This window comes from Aulostomus chinensis, chromosome 11 (assembly GCF_037954235.1).
Source record: "Aulostomus chinensis isolate RoL2024-O1b breed Wild chromosome 11, RoL_Achi_v1.0, whole genome shotgun sequence".
In the NCBI taxonomy this organism is placed as follows: domain Eukaryota; kingdom Metazoa; phylum Chordata; class Actinopteri; order Syngnathiformes; family Aulostomidae; genus Aulostomus; species Aulostomus chinensis.
Window position 1 is genome coordinate 21,463,188 of NC_141330.1, and position 23,984 is coordinate 21,487,171.

The following is a 23,984-nucleotide window of genomic DNA, read 5'->3' on the forward strand; positions in this document are numbered from 1 at the left end:
ATACCATGGCTGAGGTAAAACAAGATAAAAGATTTGAGCAATATCCTTTATTATTGAAAATGACACTAGGTCAGTTGCAGTCTCAGGTAACACTATTATTCAATTACATGGTTTTTGAGGATAATAAGGTTGTTAGTAGTGATTCTCTGGCTAACCCACTACCCAAACATGAAATGAACTGAATTTGAATGTTTTTCTTTTAACCTGTGCATCCAGCCCCTAGGACATACTGAAAGATGGCTTGTGGCACCAGCTCATCTCAGAAGGATATCCATCCACCCCACAGACAGTACAGGAATCGCAACCAACACAAAAAGGAGTTCTGTGAATATGTGCTTCATTACTTGTCCTCATGGACCAAAAGTCTGTCTCAGTAAGCTGAAATTGAATTTTGAGAACAAAATGTTTAAGTACACACTGAATTGAGTGTTGAAGTAGGCTCAAATAAAATTTTCAAGTAAATAAACTCAGTTTATTATGTTATATTGTTCCAAACAATAAATCCAATTTCAAATTATATGATCCAATTCCACGATTTTAATGCAATGATACAAAATGCCAAGTTCAAATTCAAGGAAAAGTCATCCACATTAATTTCTGTTAGGGTTTCTGCCTTGACACTTTCTTGGAAGTCAGGAAGCAACAAGCCATACTTATAGTTTTTCAAATGGCACAATATAATTAACATGTTGTGAATTGTTAGTGTTGAATTACTGTCTGTGCTGTTTCCTGGGCCCAAAACAAGCAGAATTCCATGCCAAAACTGAAAAAAATGAGTTGTTAGTATATTTTGCATTCTTCATGATTACAGGAAAAACTACAAAGCTGACTTCCAAGAAAGTGTCAAGGAGGAAACCCTAACATCTGAGAAAGATTCAGGTCCCTCCTTTACATTATTTGACATTGTTAGATTTCTTTGACATTTGGAACTATGTATTGTTTTGACATGTCCACAGAGTATAACTCTTTGATCTCAATTTGATTTTAGATTCCAGATTTTCTATATTTACAATAAAGAACACCCTGCCCTTAGAAGGACTGTATAATATTTGCTGTCTGTGTTCCTTCACTTTTCCACAGCAGTGAACCTGCATTATCAACGATCCCTTGTCTCTGTTACACACAACACACACACACACACACACACACGCGCACACACACACACACACACACACACACACACACACACACACACACACACACACACACAGGCAGCCAATATGGATTGCATTCCAATATTAGCAGGAGACTAACTGCATTCAAGACTTGTGCAAAAAAATCCTGCTATTCCTAAGTCTGTCCGAATCCTCACACAAGTATTAGTCTCTCTCTCTCCCTCTCTCTCTCTCTCTCTCTCACACACACACACACACACACACACACACACACACACACACACACACACACACAGAAAAAAACAGCTGCAGTCAGAGGACAGAGCAGTATTTTCATGCATGGCTCACTGTGCTTATGTAAGAGCACTACTTAAACCTAGTTACATCACATCAGAGGCAGCACTGTGTCACTAGGTCACCATGCCACATAACTGCTAAACCAAACACACTCTCTCTATGTCAGGCCCTTCATGGGCATGTCTGAATGGATCATCTCCAGGTGTACTGAGCATTCAGATTCACATCAGAGGGTTCATGCATGGATTTATGAATGCGTAAAAATGTAACTAATTTCAGTGGCATTAAAAACATACTGCCTAAGCTCAATTTAATAAATCCAAATACAGCTTTTATAATGGAAAACATGCCTTTGCTGCACAGACAAAGAGCCAGTAGGGGGTCCTCTCTGTTTCCAAATTCAAATCCTTGTGTATCCTCTTTTCACCCTTTACCCTTTTCACACTCCCTTCCCAGCTCCGCCTTGCAACTAGAAGAAGAGCCCATCCCTCTCTCTCTCTCTTTCTCTCTCTCTCTCTTTCTCTCTCTCTCTCTCTCTCACTCTCTCTCGCTCTCTCTCAGTTTTTATTCAGCACACCGATGCACACACTCCAAGACATGAATGAAGGCAGGACCAGCCACTCCCACTGTTCTATGGTTGCATGACAAGCAACAAGCACAGAGGAAGAGAGAGAAGGAGGGAGGAGCATTGCTGCGCTGAAGCCAAGCCCCTCGATGCCTCAGCACACAGAATGAAGCAGATGGCAACATCCACACAAACACACACTTCTCTCAGTAACATGCACAGTCTCACACTCACCACACACACACTATCACTATCACCATCACCACCACCACAGCCGCACGAACACACACACACACACAAACAGACACAGACAGTGCTGGCTGCCAGGCACAGTGGGAAGAAAGCTGTCAGGGCGAGAGCTTGTGAAGAAAGAGAGGGATTGCAGTGGGGAAGAGAAGAAAAGAGAACAGAGTTGGAGGAGGCACCTTGTAGAGCAGAACGGATTTTCCTCTGTGTGAGTGTGCATCTGGATAAGGCTGCTTCGTAGCGAGAGGAGTTACCAATGCTTTTTCTTTTGCTCATCCTTCACACTGGGGTCCAGTATCTACCTATCTATGCCCAGAGCTTAACAAAAGAGGGAGGGAGACTGAAAGAGTGAAAAAAGGCAGTCACAGCTTCAGTTCCAGACCACCCTCTCTCATCCTCCTCTCATCCTCCTCCTGCCTTCTTCTCTAGCCCCACATCCATGTGTGGACTTATCGCTGAAACCTCTTTCTTTCAAGGATAGAGCAGAGGACAGTGTGCATTCTTTGGGATACAGTTGAGCTCCCGGTGGCATCGGGGTCCTGTCTGGTGTGTGTGAGAGAGAGAAAGAGAGGGAAGAAGAATAAGACAGGGAAGACATAAACAGGAAGCAAAGGAGACGGGGAGCGAGAAGAAAAAGACGCTGGAAAGCAGATTTAAGGGCATGTTCAGGGCAGCAGAGAAGCGGGATGAGCGTGTGTGTGATTTTTAGAGCGGGGACTGCAGGAAACCAGTAACCGGATCCTATCCATTTCTCCCTCCTCCTCCTCCTCCTCCTCCTCCTCCTCCTCCTCCCCACTCTTATTCTTTCCCCTTTTTAACCCTTTCTCTGTCCTGCTGTTCAATACATTTACATTTTTCTGAGTAACCTCTTTCTATCCTCTCATATCATTCTTTCCCCACCGTCCAACCCCTTTTTTGCTGCTCCTCTGATATCTGCTTTTGAGAGGTTGTGAACTCCAAGACAAGTGGATGGACTAAAATCCTCAGCATCAACGGTCCTTCCATCCAACCCTTCTTTGTATATTTATCACGCATCCACCAGCCAGGCAAAAGCATTTTGTCACCTCAACTCATCGGAAGGATCCAGCCCAGAGCTTCAGAGGGAGCGTACTGCACCTGCAAGTATCTATCTTCAGCCTCAAGGATCTTCAGTTGGATTCTAGCTACATGGGAAAACATTTGGAGCAGCAGCAAATGTACCCCCACTACACCTACTACTACCCCCACTATCTCCAGACAAAGGTAGGATGGTTAGCAGTGTTGACCTATTTAAACCCTCTGCCTCAAAGGCAAATTACATGCTAATGCAAACCCAGACAAGTGTTTCATCTGTTAACTGCCTCCCAATGATGCAACAACCTTTGTTTTAACAAACTCCATCTATAACTACTTCAAACCTTTTTTTCCAGCCATTACTAGATCCAGACAAAATTCCAGTTTTGCAATTGTTTGGTTTACAATTCATTTTTTCCTGATTTTACGTTTGTTTATTGACCAGGATCCGAAAAAGGGATCTGGTCTCAGCATATGTTGTGTTTAAAGAGACCATACCAAAACTAGGATGAACTCAGATTGTATCTTTGGCTGAAGCTGTATGAAAATAAGCACACTGGAAGTTGAAAATGTGTCATGAGGTGAACATGAACAGGCACATGTCCCCACCCCCAGCTGTCTTTCAATGAAGGGATATTGTTGTCACTCAGCTGGGTTTTCCCTTTTTCCTCCATTCCTCCCCTCCCCTCCACCCCTTAGCCGCAACCTCCCCTCTCCGACCCCACCAGCTCAAGTTCAAGTTCAGGGCATGTGGCCCACCCTCACCTCCGCCCTTGTTTTCGCTTCTAAATTGTCCCTCTCCCTCTTTGCAATATCATCACCACCCCTCTGTCTGTTGCTCCTGTCCACAACCATTCACACCCCCTACTCACCCATGATAGCTCATTGTAGATGTGATTAATGGAACCTGATCTAGTTCGGCAACAACCTAGAGGAGGTAGCATTTGACTCAAACTGACATTGTTCCTTTATTCTTATTACCACTTGCTACGCATACATAGATACACAACAAGTCTCCTACTACAAGATGAGGAAAATGAATTACCAAGGCCAGACCGATTGGTCCTGTATCACATCACCTCACTTCTCTTTGTGTAGTGTGAATTATTTGTTTCCTCTGTTGTGTGATTGTAAGTGTGAGGAGTTGGCAGGTTTGTTGGATGTCAGGCAGGCAAGAGAGAAGCAAAGATAAAAATGAAGTCGTGGGATGCTATAAGTATAGAGATCATGCTACTAAGTGGACAGAGTGTGGGAAGAAAAGGTAAGGAAGGGGTAGCGCTTCAGTTAAAACATATTTAAACCTTTAAAAAATACTGCTGTTGATATTGTTGCAATAATAGTGACAGATCTCCTAGTATTAATTTTGTTTTATTTTTCACCACCAGATTATGAGGCTGCACGGTGGTGCAGTGGTTAGCACTGTTTTACTCACAGCAAGAAAGTTTCGGTTTTGAGTCCCTGCTCGGGCACAGGATCTTTCTGTGTGAGTCTCCATGTTCTCCCTGTTCCTGCGTGGGTTCTCTCTGGTACTCCAGCTTCCTCCCACAGTCCAAAGACATCAAGAGGGGACTAGGCTGATTGATACTCTAAATTGACTGTAGGTGTGACTGTGAGTGTGAATGGTTGTCTGTCTCAATGTGTTGGCCCTGTGATGGACTGGTGACCTGTCCAGGGTGAACCCCACCTCTTGCCCGTTGACACTGGGATAGGCTCCAGCCCCCCGACCCTTAACAGGAGACGATGGATGGACCAGATTATGGTCCAATTTATTTAATTCCTTGTCATCTTACAATGACATCTTCATCTTACCTGTTGCCATTTCAGACAGTTACATAGAAAACATGTTATAATTAAAACTAATTCAATTAAGTTGGATTACTTGCAGCAATATTTGGTTTGTTTTTCCTTTACTTCTAAGAAGGGCACAGACATTTGTAGACTTGCTTGACTGTTCAGGTTTGTAGGAGATGAAGGTCAACCATGAATATTAAGCAAAAAAGTCACACATGTTGTCCTCAACAGGTGCAATTTGAGGGGTATCTTTTATATACTTTTAACTGACAAAGGTCTGTGTACTGAAATATTATACAGAATGATCGAAGTAAAAGTTTGTACAATGTTTTTTATGTATTTTTTTCTCAAAATTGAAACATTTTGTTATTACATAGTTACTGCTCATGCACAAATAAAACAAAATTACAACTGAATTAGGTACAATATAAAATTGTCACACTGAAAGACCCACTTACCGCAACTGGATGTTTCATTTTCCAGTTTACCAGAAGGGAAGTCAAAGAGTTCAGAATTCCTCAATTAGATTTCATCAAAATCCACATTAAATCATACACATACATGAATATTATCTGGCCTGTTATTTTTTTTTAATGAAAAGCCAGAATATGTCCCATAAATTCATGAAAATGTCATAAATTCTACCTTTCTACCAATTTTAAAGAAAGTCAGAAAGAAATCTTTTAGCAGACTCAAAATAGAGTGAGTTCATTACTGTCCCTTGTAATTCACAAATGCCAATGAAAACTGTTTTGTCAGGATTAAAAAAAATGTTTTTCATATAATAAAAATGACAGAGGACTGGGGTACTTTAAACATGTAATAGGCTCTGATGTAGTAAAGAAAAAGCCTTTATTAGTTTTTGACTATGCTATATTCATCACCAGGCAATGCCTTCATTATCATCATCAAACAGAAAAATACACTCAAGTGTAAATTAAAAGACATCAGTGAGCAGTAGTGGCAGTCTGCAATCATCAGCAGGGATTGTGTCATCGTGTCTGCGCCTGTCGAATACAGTTACCGCATCTGTGTTTCACTTGCAACCCTGTCCCTGTTTGAGAGGAAAAGAAAGCCTGTGTTTGCCTTACCCCCAAAATATAGAATGTATTTTTTAAGAGATAAACACATATATCAGGACTGTATTGGTTTACATGGAAAGAGGGTAACAGAAAACATCCATCCATCCATTTTCTTCGCTCTGCTTATCCTGTTCAGGTTGGGGGAGGGGGGGGGGGGCTGGAGCCTATCCCAGCAGCTTTCGGGAAGTGAGAGAGGTGGGGTTCACCCTGGAATGGTCACCAGTCCATTGCAGGGCCAACACATATAGACAGGAAGCCATTCACACTCACAGCCAAACCTACGGTCAATTTAGAGTATCAGTCAGCCTAGTCCCCATTTGCATGTCTCTGGACTGTGGAAGAAGGTTCAGAGTACCAAAAGGCACAGGGAGAATATGCAAACTCCACACAGAAAGGCACACACGTGTCGGGCCTGGAACCTTCTTGCTTTGAGGCAGCAGTGCTAACCACTGCACCACCGTGCCTCTTAACAGAAAACAATGTTCGGCAATTGTGTATGTCGCCTATGAAATCATAATCGTAAGAATGAGTGCACTCTACTTCCAAAAGTCTACAATAATTAAAACGAGAACTCTCTCACATGTATAGTGTTCGATTACTATTTTTTAAAATTCTTTTCTTTTGCTATATACAGTATTGATATAATTTGGTTGTGTTGATAAAGATATACAAAATGCAACAAACACAAGTTATGTTACCCATTTTCAGAGGAAAGCTATACAGTCCTGTGTGTGTCAGGCTTGATTACTCTGAAAATGCGGGTTTCCTTTGCTGTTCAGACAGGGGAAAGGATGAAGGGAAAACACAGTGGAAACACATTTCAGTGGGGAAACTGTATTCAACACAACACCTGAACCTGCAGCAAGCGCAGCACCCACTGCGTCTTGTGTGCTGAATCTGTACTGCTATTAAAGGTGATTCCAACAGAGGTTCCAGATGTTTGCTTTTCCGCAGATTTCACACATTTCTCCATCACGCTGGATGACAGCACTGACATCAGACACTGCCTAGTCACTTATTCACATATTTATAACATAATTCAGTGTTTCATTGTGCATCATCGTAACCTCAGAGTTCACCATACTGACTCATACAGTTGAAAAAAACTACAAATTCATAACATACTCCAGGATTTGTTTTCTATGTTTCCTTTTACTTTTTTGATGTGTGGCCTCTCACTCACTTTATCCAAGCCAGTGTGGCCCTGTTTCTCACCTTTGCTATATATAAGTGAATAGCATCACTATGTTACTGTATTTTTTTAATAAAAGTTACAATAAGTAATGATGGTAGTATTTTGTACTTGGTTTGAGAACCACTGGCATAGGCTATGTTATGATAGGTAACACATAGTGACTGGTTGAACAAGACACAGAAAAGCCACAGCAAAATATTAGAAAATTATATATAAATGACAATACCAAGCACCAGAGAAAGGAAAACCTCTATAAATATCAGGAAACATACATCAACTACCCAATTCATCCATTTAAAACTGCTTATCGTGTTAAGGGTCACGGGGAGGTGGAGCCTATCCCAGCAGCTTTCGGGCGAGAGGCGCGGTTCACCCTGGACAGGTCACCAGTCCATCTCAGGACCAACACACATAGACAGACAACCATTCACACTCACAGTCACACCTACGGTCAATTTAGAGTATCAATCAGCCTCGTGATTGCCTCTCTTGATGTCTTTGGACTGTAGGAGGGTGTTGGGGTCCAATACAATGTGTAAACACAAATGTAACCAAACCGAAACAAAACCTCCTTTGGCACTCCTGTTAACATTCACATGCCTCATTGACTACAGTTGTGAATAATGTGACTGTACACATGAAGGGAGATGGACTTTAAATAGAAAAGGATTGATACTGATTTAGTAAGTGATCTCTTTATTGGCTGATATATGTAAGAAGTCTGAGATCAACTCAGTAAATCTGTGAATTATTCATCTTTCAATATATAATTAATATACACTAACTCAAATATTTTCTAAAGCCAAAATTAAAACGTGTTTACTGTAGCATTTGTCTAGTAGCAACTCACTGGCTGCAATTTAGACACCATTTTTCCAAGTAACCAAAAGATACATTTGCAGATGTTGAAGCAAACATTCACATCAGGAAACTGACATATTTTTTAAAGATTGTACTCAAGACGAAGCAACAGATGCTGTAAATGGTTTATGAATGCACATCTGTGAGTTGGTTTTAATTAACAGCAATTCTAATCAGTGTTGTTTTCGTCATGCTGGACGAAAACGAAAATGTCGACGTCAGACCCCTTTTTTCCATGACGAAAATGAGACTAAGACGAATGTCACCATAGCCCTGTAAAGACTAAAATGTGACGAAATTGTATACATTTTCGTCTGACGAGAACGAGACGGGACTAAATTGTTAGTGGGTGGATGATCAAAGTTTCAAACATGCGTTTTTTCCGCCAAGTATAACATGCGTGCAATGTCAATCAAGAGCTCAAACATCAGCATGGAGCCAGCCGAAGCTGTTGGTCCTAATGGTCACGCCCCCATCATCAGCACACAGTAAAAGCCTCTCTCGCGCACACACACACACGTGCACACACAGAGACGAGTCTGGGCCTGTCTGCAGCGAACGAGACACACACCATGGCAGCAGCAGCGGTGTCGGGTGGTCGTAAAAAGAGGGATGATTAAAGCATAGCTTTAGTCTATGTTAGGCCAGCCCTGTGATGCATGTTCTGTTTTGTATTAAGCCTGAAGTTTTGTTGTGGTGGTGGTGGTGGTGGTTCCACCTCCCCGTGGTGCAGAGACCGCTTCCTAGTGCTACATGCTAAAGCTAGAATGAACGGGGCTGCCAGGGACCCCGCTAATGTTGACTCGTTTAAACCAGGCCTTCTATTAATTTAGCATGTTATGAATAAAACCCCTGTCCATTTGTGGACGGGTGGCAAGTGAAATGCTTTGACCCGTGTTTGTGGGACTGGGAACCACGGTAGTCTTCAGACCTGTTGCTGTTCCCTATCTAAGCAACACACATGGATGCTCTAACCAATAATTGCAGCTAAAGCCAAAATGTAGGATATATGGTCATTTATATGGAAGTCAAGTGTGCTTTTATTTTTTGTTTAATCATATTTTATTGTGATACAATACTCATATTGTGTGCCAGTGTGTTGTCTGCATCTGCAACAAAATAATAAAAGTAAAAGGTAGAAAAAGAAAAAGAGGGGAAAAGCTCACCTTTAAAAGTAGATCAGTCTCAGTGTGCTTCATTCTAATACCTGTATTGGCCTATTAAGTACTTAAACATATATCTTTTATTTATAGGTATCTTTGATATTTGACTAAAACCTTTGAGTTTTCGTTGACTAAAACTATCAAGGATAGAAATGACTCAAATGTGACGAAAACTAAGAAGCATTTAGTCCAAAAGACTAAGACTAAAACTAAATCTAAAATGCCTGCCAAAAACAACACTGATTCTAATGATAATCTCAAAGAGTAAATCCACGTCAGCAACTTAATACTGAAAATCAGTCTTTATTTCCTTTTAATAATGAAAATCACTCTCAATTTTGTCTTAAATAAAAGATACTTAAGAGATGGTATTTGTCTTTTTGAAAAAAACCCCAAAACTGTTTAGATATTTATTCCATCTCAACTTATCAACAGAATGTCCTCATGATAATGTCTTGTTTTTAACAATCAGTGCCAAAACTAAACTAAATCAGTGTGTGGCTTTTTGCAATATTTTCACATTAATGCTACATATTACAAGAATAAACTGTTTGTGATTGTGTCATTTCATCGTCGTTGTTGTCGTCCTCTGCTTATCCGGGTCTGGGTTGCGGGGGCAGCAGCCTCAGCAAGGAAGCACACACTGTCCTCTCCCCAGCCACTTCCACCAGCTCCTCCAGGGGAATCCCAAGGTGTTCCCTGGCCAGGCAGAGATATAATCCCTCCAGTGTGTCCTGGGTCGGCCCCAAAGCCTCCTCCTGGTCGAACATGCCTGAAACACCTCCCGAGGGAAGCGTGCTCACCAGATGCCCGAACCACCTCAACTGACTTCTCTCAGAATCAGAATCAGAAATCCTTTATGAATCCCTTGCGGGAAATAGTTGGATTGCAGTGCTGCAATTCACAGTAAAGATAAATAAGGAGGAAGCAACTTAGCGACGATATAGATTAAATAAGATAAATAGAAATAATACACAATCTAAAAAATAGTAATACAAACAATATATAAAAAAGAAAAAATAGAAAATCAAGAAGATGAGGTATATTTGTACATATTTACATTTACATGTTTTACACTAGTGAATAGGATATTTAAGTGAAGCAGGAGCAACTGCAACAGGCTGCACGCAAGTCTTCAACATGGAGGTGCAGCTGCTCTACCTTGAGTCCCTCTCCAATGACCAAGCTTCTCTATATCTAAAGCCCCTTACACACTGCACCAAAAACGTGAACACGGGTGTTTGGGCACTCTGAAAGGGTTGACTCAGCATTTCAACCCGTGTCGACTGACTTGCCAGCAACCCAGATGTTTAGCGGCTCGGCTCATCTCGGCTAGCCTGCAGTGTGAAAAAGGCAACCCGAATTGTCCCAGGTTTCACGCGACCCTCCTTCGCAATCTGATTTTGTCACTGTACCGCCTGTCAGGCCGTCATTGTGGAAGCTCCGAAAAAAAAAAAAGTTGAGTTGGGTTGGGTTGGGCTGCGAGAGCTGCTCACTCATCTCTCAAAGTTTTGGCCTCTGCAAAGATGTCAGTCTTACTGTTGATGTCCCTGAGACTCTATTTCGCTCCTTTTTTTCAAACAATTTACAGGTGTATGATCTTATGTGAATTAATCTGTGCTTCGGAACTCCCACCAACCAGGAAGCCTAACGTGAACTGCGCAAGTGCGACCGTGTTTATAAACATCTTTTATAGCAATCTTCACATCTTTTATATCAATTGTGGCAGTGCACTGGCAAGATCGTCACAAGATTTCTGGAACAGCATGGGACACGGTGATTTATAGGAACATCATTTTGAGCCACGGCGCACTTTTAAGTGTAATGATGACGTTACCAGCACGATGACGTACGAGTGGGAAAAACAGGCAACGCAACCCTCACAGCAGGAGCTCAGACCCGCGTCTGCTGGAAGCTTGAAAGCGCCCTAATGGCAAGCACATGCGAATACAAAAAACCCGCGTTGACACGCACTATCAGTGTGAAAGGGGTATAAGGGAAAGCCCAGCCACCCTGCGGAGGAAACTCATTTTGGTACTCGCAATCTTGTTCTTACGGTCATTACCCAAAGCTGATGACCAAAGGTGAGGGTTGAAACATAGATTGACCAGGAAATCGAGAGCTTGGTCTTTTGGCTAAGCTCCCCCTTTACCACAACAGACTGGTTTAGCACCCACATTACTGTTGATGCCGCTCCAATCTGCCTGTCAATCTCGCACACCATCCTACCATCCTACCCTCATTCATGAATAAGATCCTGAGATTAAATGAATAAGATCCTGTGATTAAATGAATAAGATTCTTGAGACTTAAACTCCTCCACCTTTTGTCATTTCAATGAAATTCTTGAAAAAAACACAACTCTTTGGAGCCAGTAGTCAGTAGACCCAAGGACATCCAAAGAGTCATTTGTAGGTTTATTGCACATGATTGTATTCTAACATACTTGTATGTTTGATTACTGGTCTCTCATGTCGTTTTGAGTACATGTCAGGGTGTAACACTTATTATTTCTTGCTCCCTCCGTCAGTTCAAGGTCATTTCATTTCTCCCAAGTGTCTGCAACAGGCAGCCAGTCTACACTATCGCACCATCATTTCACTCTTTTCTCTCCCGTTGCCCCCCACCTCCCTCTGCTGTCAAGGTCAAACCAAATTGGATCTTTCCTACCCTAATGCTCTCCTTCTCAGCTGAGTATGGTGTGTGTGTTTGTGTGTGTGTGTGTGTGTAGTTGTGCAGGTGTTTCAAGCCTGCGCTGTGTAAAATGGACAAAAGCAGACAAAGATTTACTGGTAGTATTTATTGTATGCTCTCTCTCTCTCTCTCTCTCTCTCTCTCTCTCTCTCTCTCTGGTTCTCCTGCCATTTTTACCTGCTGTTCTGATTGGAGATGTAGATGGTCTCTTATTAATCTTTATTCCAGAGAGTCAAGATTTTGTGTGGAAATCAATCATGCATGTTCATGTTTGTGCTCTATCGTCTCTGTCTTACTAAAGTAATCTTTAAACACGCACATGTTCCACACAAAGGCTTATGGAATGGCTAAATGAACAATGCTTAGCTGGATGACTAAGTGCATGTAAACATGAGGCTATTAAGCAAAGAAGTGCTCTTGCTCTGTCTCTGTAATGGGCCATAGGTTCAGCTATTGAACATTAGGTGGTGGTGGGGAGGCACAACACACTCTCTTATGACCCTTAATCGTGGCTAAAAGGTGGTTTGAGGAGGATCAGACAAAGGACATAATCCTCAAGTGAAATTGTATCTGTTTGCATTGATTTGTTAAAAAATAACAAGAGTATAGCTGAGGGCCATTACTCATGCATGTTATAGCTCCATTCAGTCTTAGATACAGTCAAAGTTTAAGATTTGCTCAAGTGCCTCTGTGAGCTGGTTTCAGCTGGCATATTTTTTATGCCCATTGTTGCTGTTGAAAGTATTTTCCTTCTATCTGTAAGGAAATATGGTCTGTGAATTCCTTAACTGGACCAAATGAAAGTTCACAACATCTTATTGTGTCACATGCTTGTTGATGTTACTGTTTTACAACAACAAATCTAATATGTCTTAGTTGAAGTATTTCTACATAATAAGTAGCACTGATGACACAACACTTTTTTTTCCATCTTGTTACATCCTGTTTTTTAAATACTTAGAATCTTGTCTGACATTCATGAAGTAAATTTGATTGCCAGGACAAAAACTACTTTTGGAAGAAGAAAATGGCTTTTTTGTCCCCACACGTGGTTTGATTTAATTCCATATTTCCCTATAGTGTGAACTTGCATCGACATACAGTATCAACATGATATCATAGAATTTAAAGGACAACTGGCATTTCATGTTAACATATTTTTATTTTTACGCATGTAATTTAATATTTCATATACTCTCATTTTGAAGAGATGGCACAACATACAATATCAAAACAGTTTATCCTCGAAATAGAGGTACTAGTCAAGAGCACCTCTGTACCTCCAGGATCCCCTTTCAAGAACGGTCCCTCAAATGTAAATTTGATTCCTGAAAAGGGTTTTCAAGAGACCGCAAATGGACCTATTGAAAGAAGGCGAGGTTAACTCAAGGGTACACAATTATTTTTAATCTTTTATTATCCCCTATGCTTCTACATCCCAACTGGGTTGGTGCACCCCCTATCCCCTTTGTTTTATCACAAAATAAAATTGAAAACAATCCATAACATAATTAAGTAACAGAGAGCATAGGCTCAGAAATATAAAATGAATTAAAAGAGGGTAGATCCATCTGCAGGTGCAGCGCAAAAGTAGCTCAGCCTGCAGTGAGAGAGAGAGAGAGGGAGAGCGGGAGAGAGGGTGGGAGGGTTGGGGGGGAGACAGGTAGGAAAATGTGTTAGTATTCCCAGTAGGTCTATAATTGTAGCAATAATATCAATACCGACAAATACTTACCCATATTAATGCGACGGGTGGGCTTGCATCTTGGCACAAAGCTCTCCAAAGTTTGGTGCAATGGGAGACAGTTTAAGCTTGACTTCTTGACTTGCAACTTTGTCATGCGATGTCCCACTTGACAGTTTACCCGATTTCAGCCAGTTAATCATTTTTGAAGAAATGAATGAAACGAGTTGGCACGCATATTCTAAGACAGCAGTGAGTAGAAGAAGACAGCAGCTCCCTTCTTCTATGTTTCTATCAAAAACTAATAAATTATAGTTTTTTTAATTTAAAATAAAAGTGAATACAAAGGAAATTTGTATTGTTCATGTTTTTATTGTATGGAAAAATCTCACTTCAAAAAACAACACTGTAATTGTGTAATATTTCACCATACTACAATTACATTTTTCATCTCGCACACCCCCTGGTGGCAGCTCACGCACCCCTGGGGGTGCATGCACCACACTTTGGGAATCCCTGCCCTATGCAACAACCATAAGCACCCCTTTATGTACAGACTGTCACATCTATATGAGAAATAGGCAGTGCATTAATAGAAAATACATTTACTTTTTAAAGGAAGCACTGCCTCATCATTCTGCTTGATCAGTCCTGTTACCAATTCAGTTTTGGATGTACTGTAAGATTCATGTTGACTGTGATCATGCATGGACTGCATTGTATTGAATATTGTATTTTCAGTGGAATTTGTGTCTTTTTGGGGTCATTTTGACAGCATCAGGGCTACGTACTGGTTAAGGCTTGGCACACAAAACACTCGGTTGGTTAGAATTTGGAAAAGATCATGGTTTGATTTAAAATAAAAATAAATCATAAACAGTGGCTGAAGTCTTACACTAAATCAGGGGTGGGCAAATAAAATGATGGAGGGGGACACATTTTTTTGTCAGCATTACCAGAGGGCCACATAAGACCTCACACTTAACCAGATATGATAAAACTGCCATTTTACATGTTAGTATATTATGTTTATTCACCCAACTGACAGTGCAGTAACTTAACATTTTCATGCTCAAATGCATGTATAAAAGTTTTACTCTTCTTTGATAAATAGGAATACAAAAGGTTTGAAGCAAACAAAAAATAACCACTTACTGTGATTTTTTTTTTTTTTCCCAGTGCAAAGGGCTCGCATGAAAACAAAACATACAAATCACCATCCAGGGTCTTTAAGCAGACTAAACACTTAGGTTTGCCCTTAAATTCTGTGAACAGATGTTCTGCTTCCCATTTAACCTGAAACACACAGTTTTCCCAATCGAGTTTTCTTTTTCCTCCGCTCTGAGCCATGGCTCAATGTCTCTTCCTTTCTGGTGGAGAAGACCAGTGGAAATATGCCATAATCATGGCAAAAACCAAAGTCAAGTCAGTTTTATTTGTATGGTGGCAAATCCCAACAAAAAGTTATCTTGTGAAACTCTACAAGTTGATTAGGTCCAGCACAATTCTTTTTCACCAAACATCTGGCTCTCTTTTGTCTAAGAATTTTCAAAGTGATGTCTGGAGAATCCATCCATCCATTATGGAGCCTGGAGCAAGAGGTGGGGAACGCCCTGGATAGGTAACCAGTGCATTGCAGGGCCAATAGACAACTGTTTGCTGTCACAGTCACACCTATGGTCAGTAGAGTATCCAATCAGCCTAGTCCCCTCATGCATGTCTTTGGACTGTGGGAAGAAGTCAGAGTACCCGGAGTGAACCCACGCAGGCACAGGGAGAACATGCTAATTCCACACAGAGAGAGCTGGGGCTCGGACCCGGAAGCTTCCTGCTGTGAGACAACAGTGCTAAACACCGCACCACTGTGCCACCCTTCTACAGAGCATCAGAAGTGTAAAATGATATCGACAAATTGTTAATGATAACACACTGAGGAAAGTGCATATTATTCATATACCTTTTTATTAGGCCAGGCTGATCAAATCGCATGCTGTGAATAAAGTTCACATTTCTATTAATCTCCTGATTATTGAAAGTGTGGATCTTTGATGATAATCATGCATCATGACCATCACTGATCATAATCATGCAAGAGGTAAAAGCAAAAAGTCAAATTATCAATTGCAGTGCCGTACAAGCAGCTTCAGTTAGGGTCATGTGGAACAGCATTCAACTGATATTAAAGTAAATGCACATGGACGCGCTTGCACATCTAAATAGAATATTTTACCCTTTCGAAATGAGTCTTTCACATGCAGTTACTCTCTATTAAATGCTAGAGAAATGAGAAAGAGGAACACACACAGGAAACATGTATGAGTGACACAAATATTTTGGTAAGCTTATTAAGTCAATTTTTTCATGCTGTCTACCCTTTCACATTACTTCCTTCCTTGCTTGTTTCCCCCAGATATCTGTTCCTCATCTAAAACTGACAAGATAAAGCCACCATAAATTAGGCAGCACAGATCATACACACATGCAGAAACTAAAAAAAGTGTATATGAACACAAAGTGTTTAAGGTTTATAGCCCAGCATGCATTCTGTTTCTCCTCACACATCTGCCTTTGTCAGTTGTACGGTAGTTTTACAACCATCTCTGACAGTAAGACAGTAAGACTTCAGAGTTACAGAGTTATTGGTTGTATCTCAGTGCTGCTCTTGATAGCATCTTATGCCAAGTGTAGGGGGGAGAGAATGTTCTTATGCTGCTTTCTTCTAATGTCCAACTCGAAAACCTCCCTCGCTCCCTCCTTTCCTGGCTATAAGGTTACCTCTCTCCCACTGTGTTCCAGGCTCTCCCGCTCTCCCCCTCTGCTACCATCTGTTCAGTTTGCCAGGCCTGAATGTTTTTTTAATGCCTAAAAGGGACTCGCCTCGCCACCAATATATGTCTGTTTATTATTCTGTGTGGGCAGGTCTATTCTCGTCCCAGTACAGTAGTGAACAATAACCAGTGCCTCTCCAATTTTAAATGGAGTAAAAAATCTGCATCAGGTTGACATGGAGGGTTGTGAGGGAGGCTAATCCCTGTCAGTTTTGTAACAGAAATTAAGTGGAAGGGGAAGAGAGAAAGAGGGATATGAGAAGAAAAAAGGGGGTTATGAAGGAGGAAAAATATATCAAAAAAGGGAACAGATTGTTGTAGTGAAAAAAGAATTCCAACTGAACAAAAAAGTGAGATCTGAAGGGAAATTAAAGGTGATATGAAGTGAAGGAAACAGAAGTTGTAGGTAGGAACAAGGAATTATGTTGCTGCTACATTTTTAATGGTTGGCCACTTTGTTGTGACCTTTTGTCTGATGGATTCTAAAAGGTCCTATCAAAGCCAGCTACCTCAAACAGATACATCATGAGAATTGCTGTGGGCTGCAATAGTCCCAAACACTTTTTGACAGAATATACATTGATATCGTCCTGGAGCAAATATTCCAGAGAGGAGGCAGATCTTTTGTCAAATGGTGCTTAAAGTGAATTTTACTCACAGGGAGTAACAACTGAAACTAAGAGGGCTTAAAAATGTCTCTCCAATCGGAGGAAATATGTACATGTATTGTGTCCTTTTATGGTGAGGAAAAAAAATCATAGCATGTAAATAGCATCCATTCTGTGCATTTAATGCATGATGTAAATATTAGTATCATTATAGTGTATGTCTGTTCTTCTCTTTCATTAATTATGTATATACTCTGGTGGGAGAGTGAGAGGGTGGGGTGTGAGGGTTTGTGCATTGGTGAACATGTGATCCCTACATCAGGGACCATGAAGATAATTGAAAGAATGGCTTGGGGGATGTTCCCCATATTTTGTTCCTTAGTTCCTTGTAGTATTTAGTGACTTCTTTCTGTCTCTCTTTGTCTCTTTTCCCATGTCATTTTTCGCCTCATTTAATTTATGATGACTTCTGATCCTCAGGCAGTGCAGTAGTGTGTTGTAAACTGACTCATTCTGTTATATTTAAAACATTCTGGCACTTTTTTCATTTATACATCCTCTTTCTTAATTCTTTACATTTCACATATTCCCATTAAACATTCTCCAAAAATATGATCCTAAACCATATTTAATGGCAGGAAAGGCATTCAGAAATGTCTGTCATTATCGGTGGATATGATGCGATGAACTTGTTTATCACTGGCAGTTAATGTACAGCAGATGGGAAACTGTAGCAGGTTGTGTAAATATGAGGCTGCGTGAGTACATATTGTATATGTTATGTATACATTTCATTTCACACAGCAGTGACCAAAAGCAATTGCCTTGGCAGCTGACAAATTTGACTCTCCTATAATTATTATTTTAATTATGGCAGAAAACATAACTGATCATTTTAACTGATTTTTAACATGTTTATAATGTTGTAATGGAGCAGTAACACTCTTTGTCATGGCAATGCTTTATAATCACATACATAATAACTTTCTTTGTTGGTCTAATTCATGTGTTTATTAAGTCAAATGTGACCTTTGCAATATTGCTAATTTCACAAAATAAACAGTGTCGGGTCTATTTGTGCATCTATGAGTATTAGAGCTGGACTCAAACACATGAAATCTGTCTTCTCCAAGTCTAATTAAAGGTGCTATCATACCACAAATCAGTTATACTCCTCTTCAAAATGGCTGCTTATCCTACAACAATGATCAGTAGGTATGCGCAGTTGAACCGCTTTTGCTGCGAGCACACTGGAGAACTTTGTTATGTCTAACAGTACAGTTGGCCATCCCCAACGCATAGAATCTCTGGAGCAAGGTCTCTGCACTCTTTCTCCCTGCATCTGGGAGGAATATACAAAGAAATTCAACTTAAAGTCCATAAAGCCGCCACAGTATTTGCACTTTCAGACAGTTTAGCTTAATTACAGACACACACTTGTCCTGAGCCAGAGGTTGCTGTCTGGGCCAAACATCTCCTATTCCCCACAAAATCCTGAATAAAAACCTCATAGCTGGGCTTGAACTCTCTCTCTCTCTCTCTCTCTCTCTCTCTCTCTCGCTCTCTCTCTCTCTCTCACTCTCTCTCTCACACACACACACACACACACATACACACACAAAACACTCGGACATAGAACCCCTGCTGTCCTCCCAACCAGGGATTATTCAGGGAAAACACTCCCTTTGTTAGGCCCAATCAAATTACTTTTCAGAGCTTGCATGCTTTTATCAGTGCTGTCTATGTGTGTGTGTGTGTGTGCGCGCGTGTGTGTGTGTTTGTGTGTGTGTGTGTGTGTGTGTGTGTGTGTGTGTGTTTGTGTGCGTGCGTGTTCATGCTCTCAAGCATGCTAAGTCAGTCCAAACATAAGCTGTTTCTGATTGCAGGGAGCACATCCATAGTGAATGGTCACTAATGACACTTGAAGGTAAGCTCTTTATATATCCCTGTGTGTGGAAATATGTTGGTTGTCTTAAAGTTAAAGATATACTGTCCTTCCTGTATGCCAACAACTTTGGGGTTCCAACCTCACAGGAAGAAACAATTTCACAAGAGTCATTAGTGTTTAGCTGCATAAAATAACCCTATCCAGATGATTGTCAAGTGGTTACCGGTAATTGGCTCTTCCACCCCATAGATAATGGTTTGTTTTCTCCTCTAATTTAATCATCAGCTTGTTTTCATTAACCTTGACCAACTACTAATAGTGGCCAATTCATAACCAAAACTTATTTGTGTTGTCCTTAGGGTATGAGGACTTGCTGACAACAGCAGTATAAAGAAATCAGAGAGAGTCCATCATGACTGCCAATGTACTTTTTGTACTTTTGCTCAGTTAACAGTTATTCTCTTTGGTACCAAATTACAGCCTGGGCAATAACCAAACCTGTTAAGCGTCATGCTGCATGAGAGCATAGGTTTGTAAGTATATTTTGATGCATTACATAATATTTATGTGACTCATTTTTCCATGTTTAATGGGAACATCAGATGTGCTTGTACCTGAGACACAAAGACCCCCTTTACATCGGCCATCGAAATACATTTTTTTGTGGTCGGATTGCAATCTGATAACACTTGATCACATGAAAAGGTGTAATGCACCCAAAATGCAAAGAGGACAGATCATAATGGATTCAGCCAAACCATATTTGGAGGTGGTCAGGGACTCATTGTGACCATATTTAACTGAGGCATAAATGCAGATGCGTCTCTCTAACTATTTTGTTTGATGAGATCTGTCATTGATGTGGTGTAAACTACTGAAGGAGGTGGAGGAAGAGAGGTCACTTATGATGGAGAGGTATGAAGAAATTTTGGCTTTGAATGGCAGAATGTGTGTGTGTGTGTGTGTGTGTGTGTGTGTGTGTGAGAGAGAGAGAGAGAGAGAGACAGAGAGAGAGAGAGAGAGAGAGAGAGAGAGAGGGAGACTAATACTTGTGTAAGGATTCGGACAGAGTTAGGAATAGCAGGGTTTGTTTGCGTAAGTCTTGGATGCAGTGATTCGTCTGCTAATATTGGTGCAGCTGTACAATAAGACAGTAGATAAGCAGAGCCCCTGATGCAACTACAACAACATTGTGAACGCAAATCACTGTTCTCATATGTGGGCGATGTTGATTGCTGTGCATGGTTTATATTACGACTGGGAAGAGCTAATTTGGAATAGTGGTAGGTTCACAATTAGCTGGATTAGCTGGCTTGGAGGATACCTTGTTTGAATGAAGATAACATGGGAGAGTGGCTACTTTAATTTGAGTTATATGACATATCCATAGCGAGGGTCGTGACTGTATTACTTCATAGCAATGCTTTTACTACAGTGCAGTGCATGCAATTAATGTTTTACATTACAAAAAAAAGCAGAACCAAAAAGTGTTGTCAGATGGTGAAAGTAGTGAAAAAGTTGACATATAGTGCACAGATTTGGTGTTTTTTCTGGTGGGAGTTTCTAAAATATGTACCAAGATCTTATCTACAGAGCTAAGACTTACTTTGAATGAGTCACCTCAGTAAATCAGAAACATCCTTTTAATTGTGTTCAGTGAAAATGAGAAAAACAATTTTTTGAAGATTTTGAACAAATCATTTGATTGCCCATTACTGGGTCAAGTTGTCAAACATATTAACTTGAATCTGACATGTGGTTCATGAATGCCAAGCTGGACAATCAATGAATGCGCAAAGACTGACTGAATCTGACTTTTAACATGACAGGATTTATTAATTGTTGATATATATCTGTCTATACCAAACTAATGTAAGCAAACTTTGCTCATGTCTATCTCTGATCCCAAAACATATTTTTTCCATTCATTTTAGAACTTCAGGGAGAATCTACTTCTGTCAATAATGCATGTTTGCTAGCCTGCTAGCCTGCCCCTGTCCCCTTCTCTTAAGTCCCAGTCTTTCCTTTGGCAGTGCAAGTTGTTGATGGATCGATGGATGTTCTTTCCTGAGTAACATGAAATGTTAACATGGCGCCCTTTGATTAACTGTGGCCAGATGGTTGCTCAAAAGCATATTCGTATGACAACTTTTTAAAGTGGTTTTGGAATAAGCTGTAACCCCTTGACGGTTATGATTACACTGTTGACCTGCAGTTGAAAATGTGAAATGCCAGTGGGAAAATGGAAAAAACATGGATGTTTTGTTGACTCACTCAACCACAGTCACCTCCTTCCTACGCATACTTTCTCCTTATACATTGATCTCATCTTATTTCCCTTTTCTCAACAAAAACGTACTGGTATCAGACACTAAGAGGTGTGAAAAAGCTTCTGTATCTGATGACTTGGAATGAGAATGTGTCAATGTCCCAGATTCATTATACATAAGTCGAGGAAAATAGATTACAGTATTACAGCTGGGTTTGGTCATTCTTTCATCCATCCATCGATTTTCTTCCACTTATTCCTATTAAGGGTCACGGGGGGGGGGGGGGGGCTGGAGCCTATCCCAGCGGCTACGGCAAGAGGCAGGGTACACCCTGGACAGGTCGCCAGTCTATCGCATGTAGACACAAACAAACATTTGCACTCACAGTCACGCCTACGGTCAATATAGAGTATTCAATTAGCCTAGTCCTGAATTGCATGTCTTTGGACTGTGGGAAGAGGCCAGAGTACCTGGAGAGAACCCACACAGGTACAGGGAGAACATGCAAACTCCACACAGATTGATCCCGTGCCCGAGCCGGGACTCAAACCCGGAACCTTCTTGCTGTGAGGCCACAGTGCTAACAACTGTACAACCGTGCAGCCTGGGTCATTCTTATTTCTTTTATATAACTTTGTAGTTTGAATTAGTAGGAGGCCGAATCATTTCATATTCATATTCCCCCACCCTGACACAACTGTTTAAAGCCAAGGTATTTTCCAACAATAACAACGCATTGGCTAAGTTGCTTACAGATCTGTGTTTTCATGTCAGTCTCTGTATGTAGGAGACATACATTTGAGAGGAGAAAAAAAAACCTTTATAGTGAATTTAAATATTCAAAGTGTGCTGGATATAACTCCAATAGACAACATAACTGTTAATTTTAACAGTGTATTTAACTGGTAATTCATTGCTCTCACTCAAGGTTAAAGCAGCCATAGCATCCTGCTAGGAACTCAGGTCATTCGGGCTTTATTAATAACAAAACTAAAAACATCATAGAATAAGCCATTTTTTTTGGCAACAGCAAGGTACAGTCAGAACAGTGCTTGATTTGTGTGGAAGCCTGCTCGAGTGCTTAAGCATGCTGGTGTGCTCCAGGACATCCCAGATTGACATCTGCAGCACACTGTGTTATCTGCTCTGTCATTTTTATTCTTTCCATTAAAGATATTTATAAATATCTGATTTACCTATTGTATTTACATTACATTTACATTGTTTTGCAGTGGTGCTATCTGTATCACACAGATTCTTTCTGTCAGTCTACTGAAAGGCTCTGTGTTACAAATTATTATGTTGCCTATTAACACAAGGATGGCTGGTTCAGTTCCCTATATTGTCTAATGACTGACTTGGTCGGGGCTCTGTCCAGACAAAATTTGCTATGTATGCAGACAGGAAGCCAGATGAGGGTATGTTTCGTAGGTGCTGCACTTGTGCCTTCTTTAGATGATTGGACAGATGGGGGAAGCGTGCGCCCCAGACCCCTAATGAGCTCTATGTGTCAGTGTTATTGCCAGCACCGTGTTGAATGGAATTCAGTATAAGACTGATAAGACTCATAATACAGGATGTACCTAATGATCAAAACGCAGTGGGAGGAAAATAAGTGGCAGATCATTTACTTTGATATTTTCATTGGGTCGTTCACTGCACTTCTAAAAGTAGAATGGGAGCCAGAGCATTCAGCTATCAGGCTCCCCTCCTGTGGAACCGTCTCCCAGTTGCAGTCCGGGAGGCAGACACCCTCTCTACGTTTAAGAGCAGACGTAAGACCTTCCTTGTTGATCAGGGTATAGTTAGGACTGCTTAGGGGCTTAGACTGCCGGGGAATGTCCCATTGTACACTGGGCTTCTCTGGTCTGTCTGGGTGGTGCTTGAGGAGGCCACAGACCTGAAGAGGCTAAAGTGGCCACCCATTGCACTACCTGCTCATGTCCTCGTCTGTCCATCAGTCTCTTCCCTTTCTCTCTCTCTTTATCTCTGTCCCTCTCTTTCCTTCTGTATATCTGTCTTCTTCCATTATCTGTCTTTGTCTCTGCCCCGCTCTCCTGCTCTATTTTTCCAGCCGATCAAAGCAGAGGGCCGTCCCCATTAAGCCTGGATCTGCTCGACGTTCCTGCCTGTTAAAAGGAAGGTTTTCATCGCTGCTTTTGCCTGATGTGCCTGCTCATGGAAAATTGTTGGGTGTAAATTCATTGAAGGAGTGTGGTTCTAGACCTACTCTACCTCTAAAGTGTCATGAGATAATTTAGTTATGATTTGGTGCCATACAAATAAAATTTACTTTACTTGACACTGCTCTCAGCTTACAATTAAAGCACTATGCATTTGTGCTGAACCATGGGAGGCTCATGCAGTAAAGAAGTGGTCTCGATGTTTCAGTGATTCAACTTCCTGTATAAATAATTAAGAGCCTTGGTGGAGGTTCCTCAATGTGCATATATGTTGGGGTCTTTCTTTGCAAATATTCAGATAGCTGATGTGTGCATTCATCGGCTATGGATAGTACAGTTGTCAAGTTAATTAGGGCCTGAGCCAGAAGGTACTTCAGGCGAAGACCCTATTATGTTTAAAATCTACATTGGAAGATATTCTCTGTGTGATGCTTACAATGAGGCATCAGTGTAGAGGCTAA

At 40.9% G+C, this 23,984-nt stretch overlaps 1 protein-coding gene across 4 annotated transcripts in view; it reads left to right on the top strand.

The window, feature by feature from the left end:
• Positions 1 to 2,183: 2,183 nt before the first annotated feature.
• The window catches only part of LOC147253772 (RNA-binding motif, single-stranded-interacting protein 3-like), a 228,604-nt gene continuing 206,803 nt past the window's right edge, over positions 2,184 to 23,984 (top strand). For 3 of the 4 annotated variants that reach the window (XM_086219056.1, XM_086219057.1, XM_086219058.1), the window contains exon 1: positions 2,184 to 3,465. In XM_086219056.1, coding sequence (XP_086075182.1) covers positions 3,391 to 3,465 — 75 coding nt within the window. In that variant the 5' untranslated portion in view covers positions 2,184 to 3,390. The remainder of the gene's footprint in view (positions 3,466 to 23,984) is intronic. The other variant, XM_086219055.1, reaches the window with a different exon arrangement.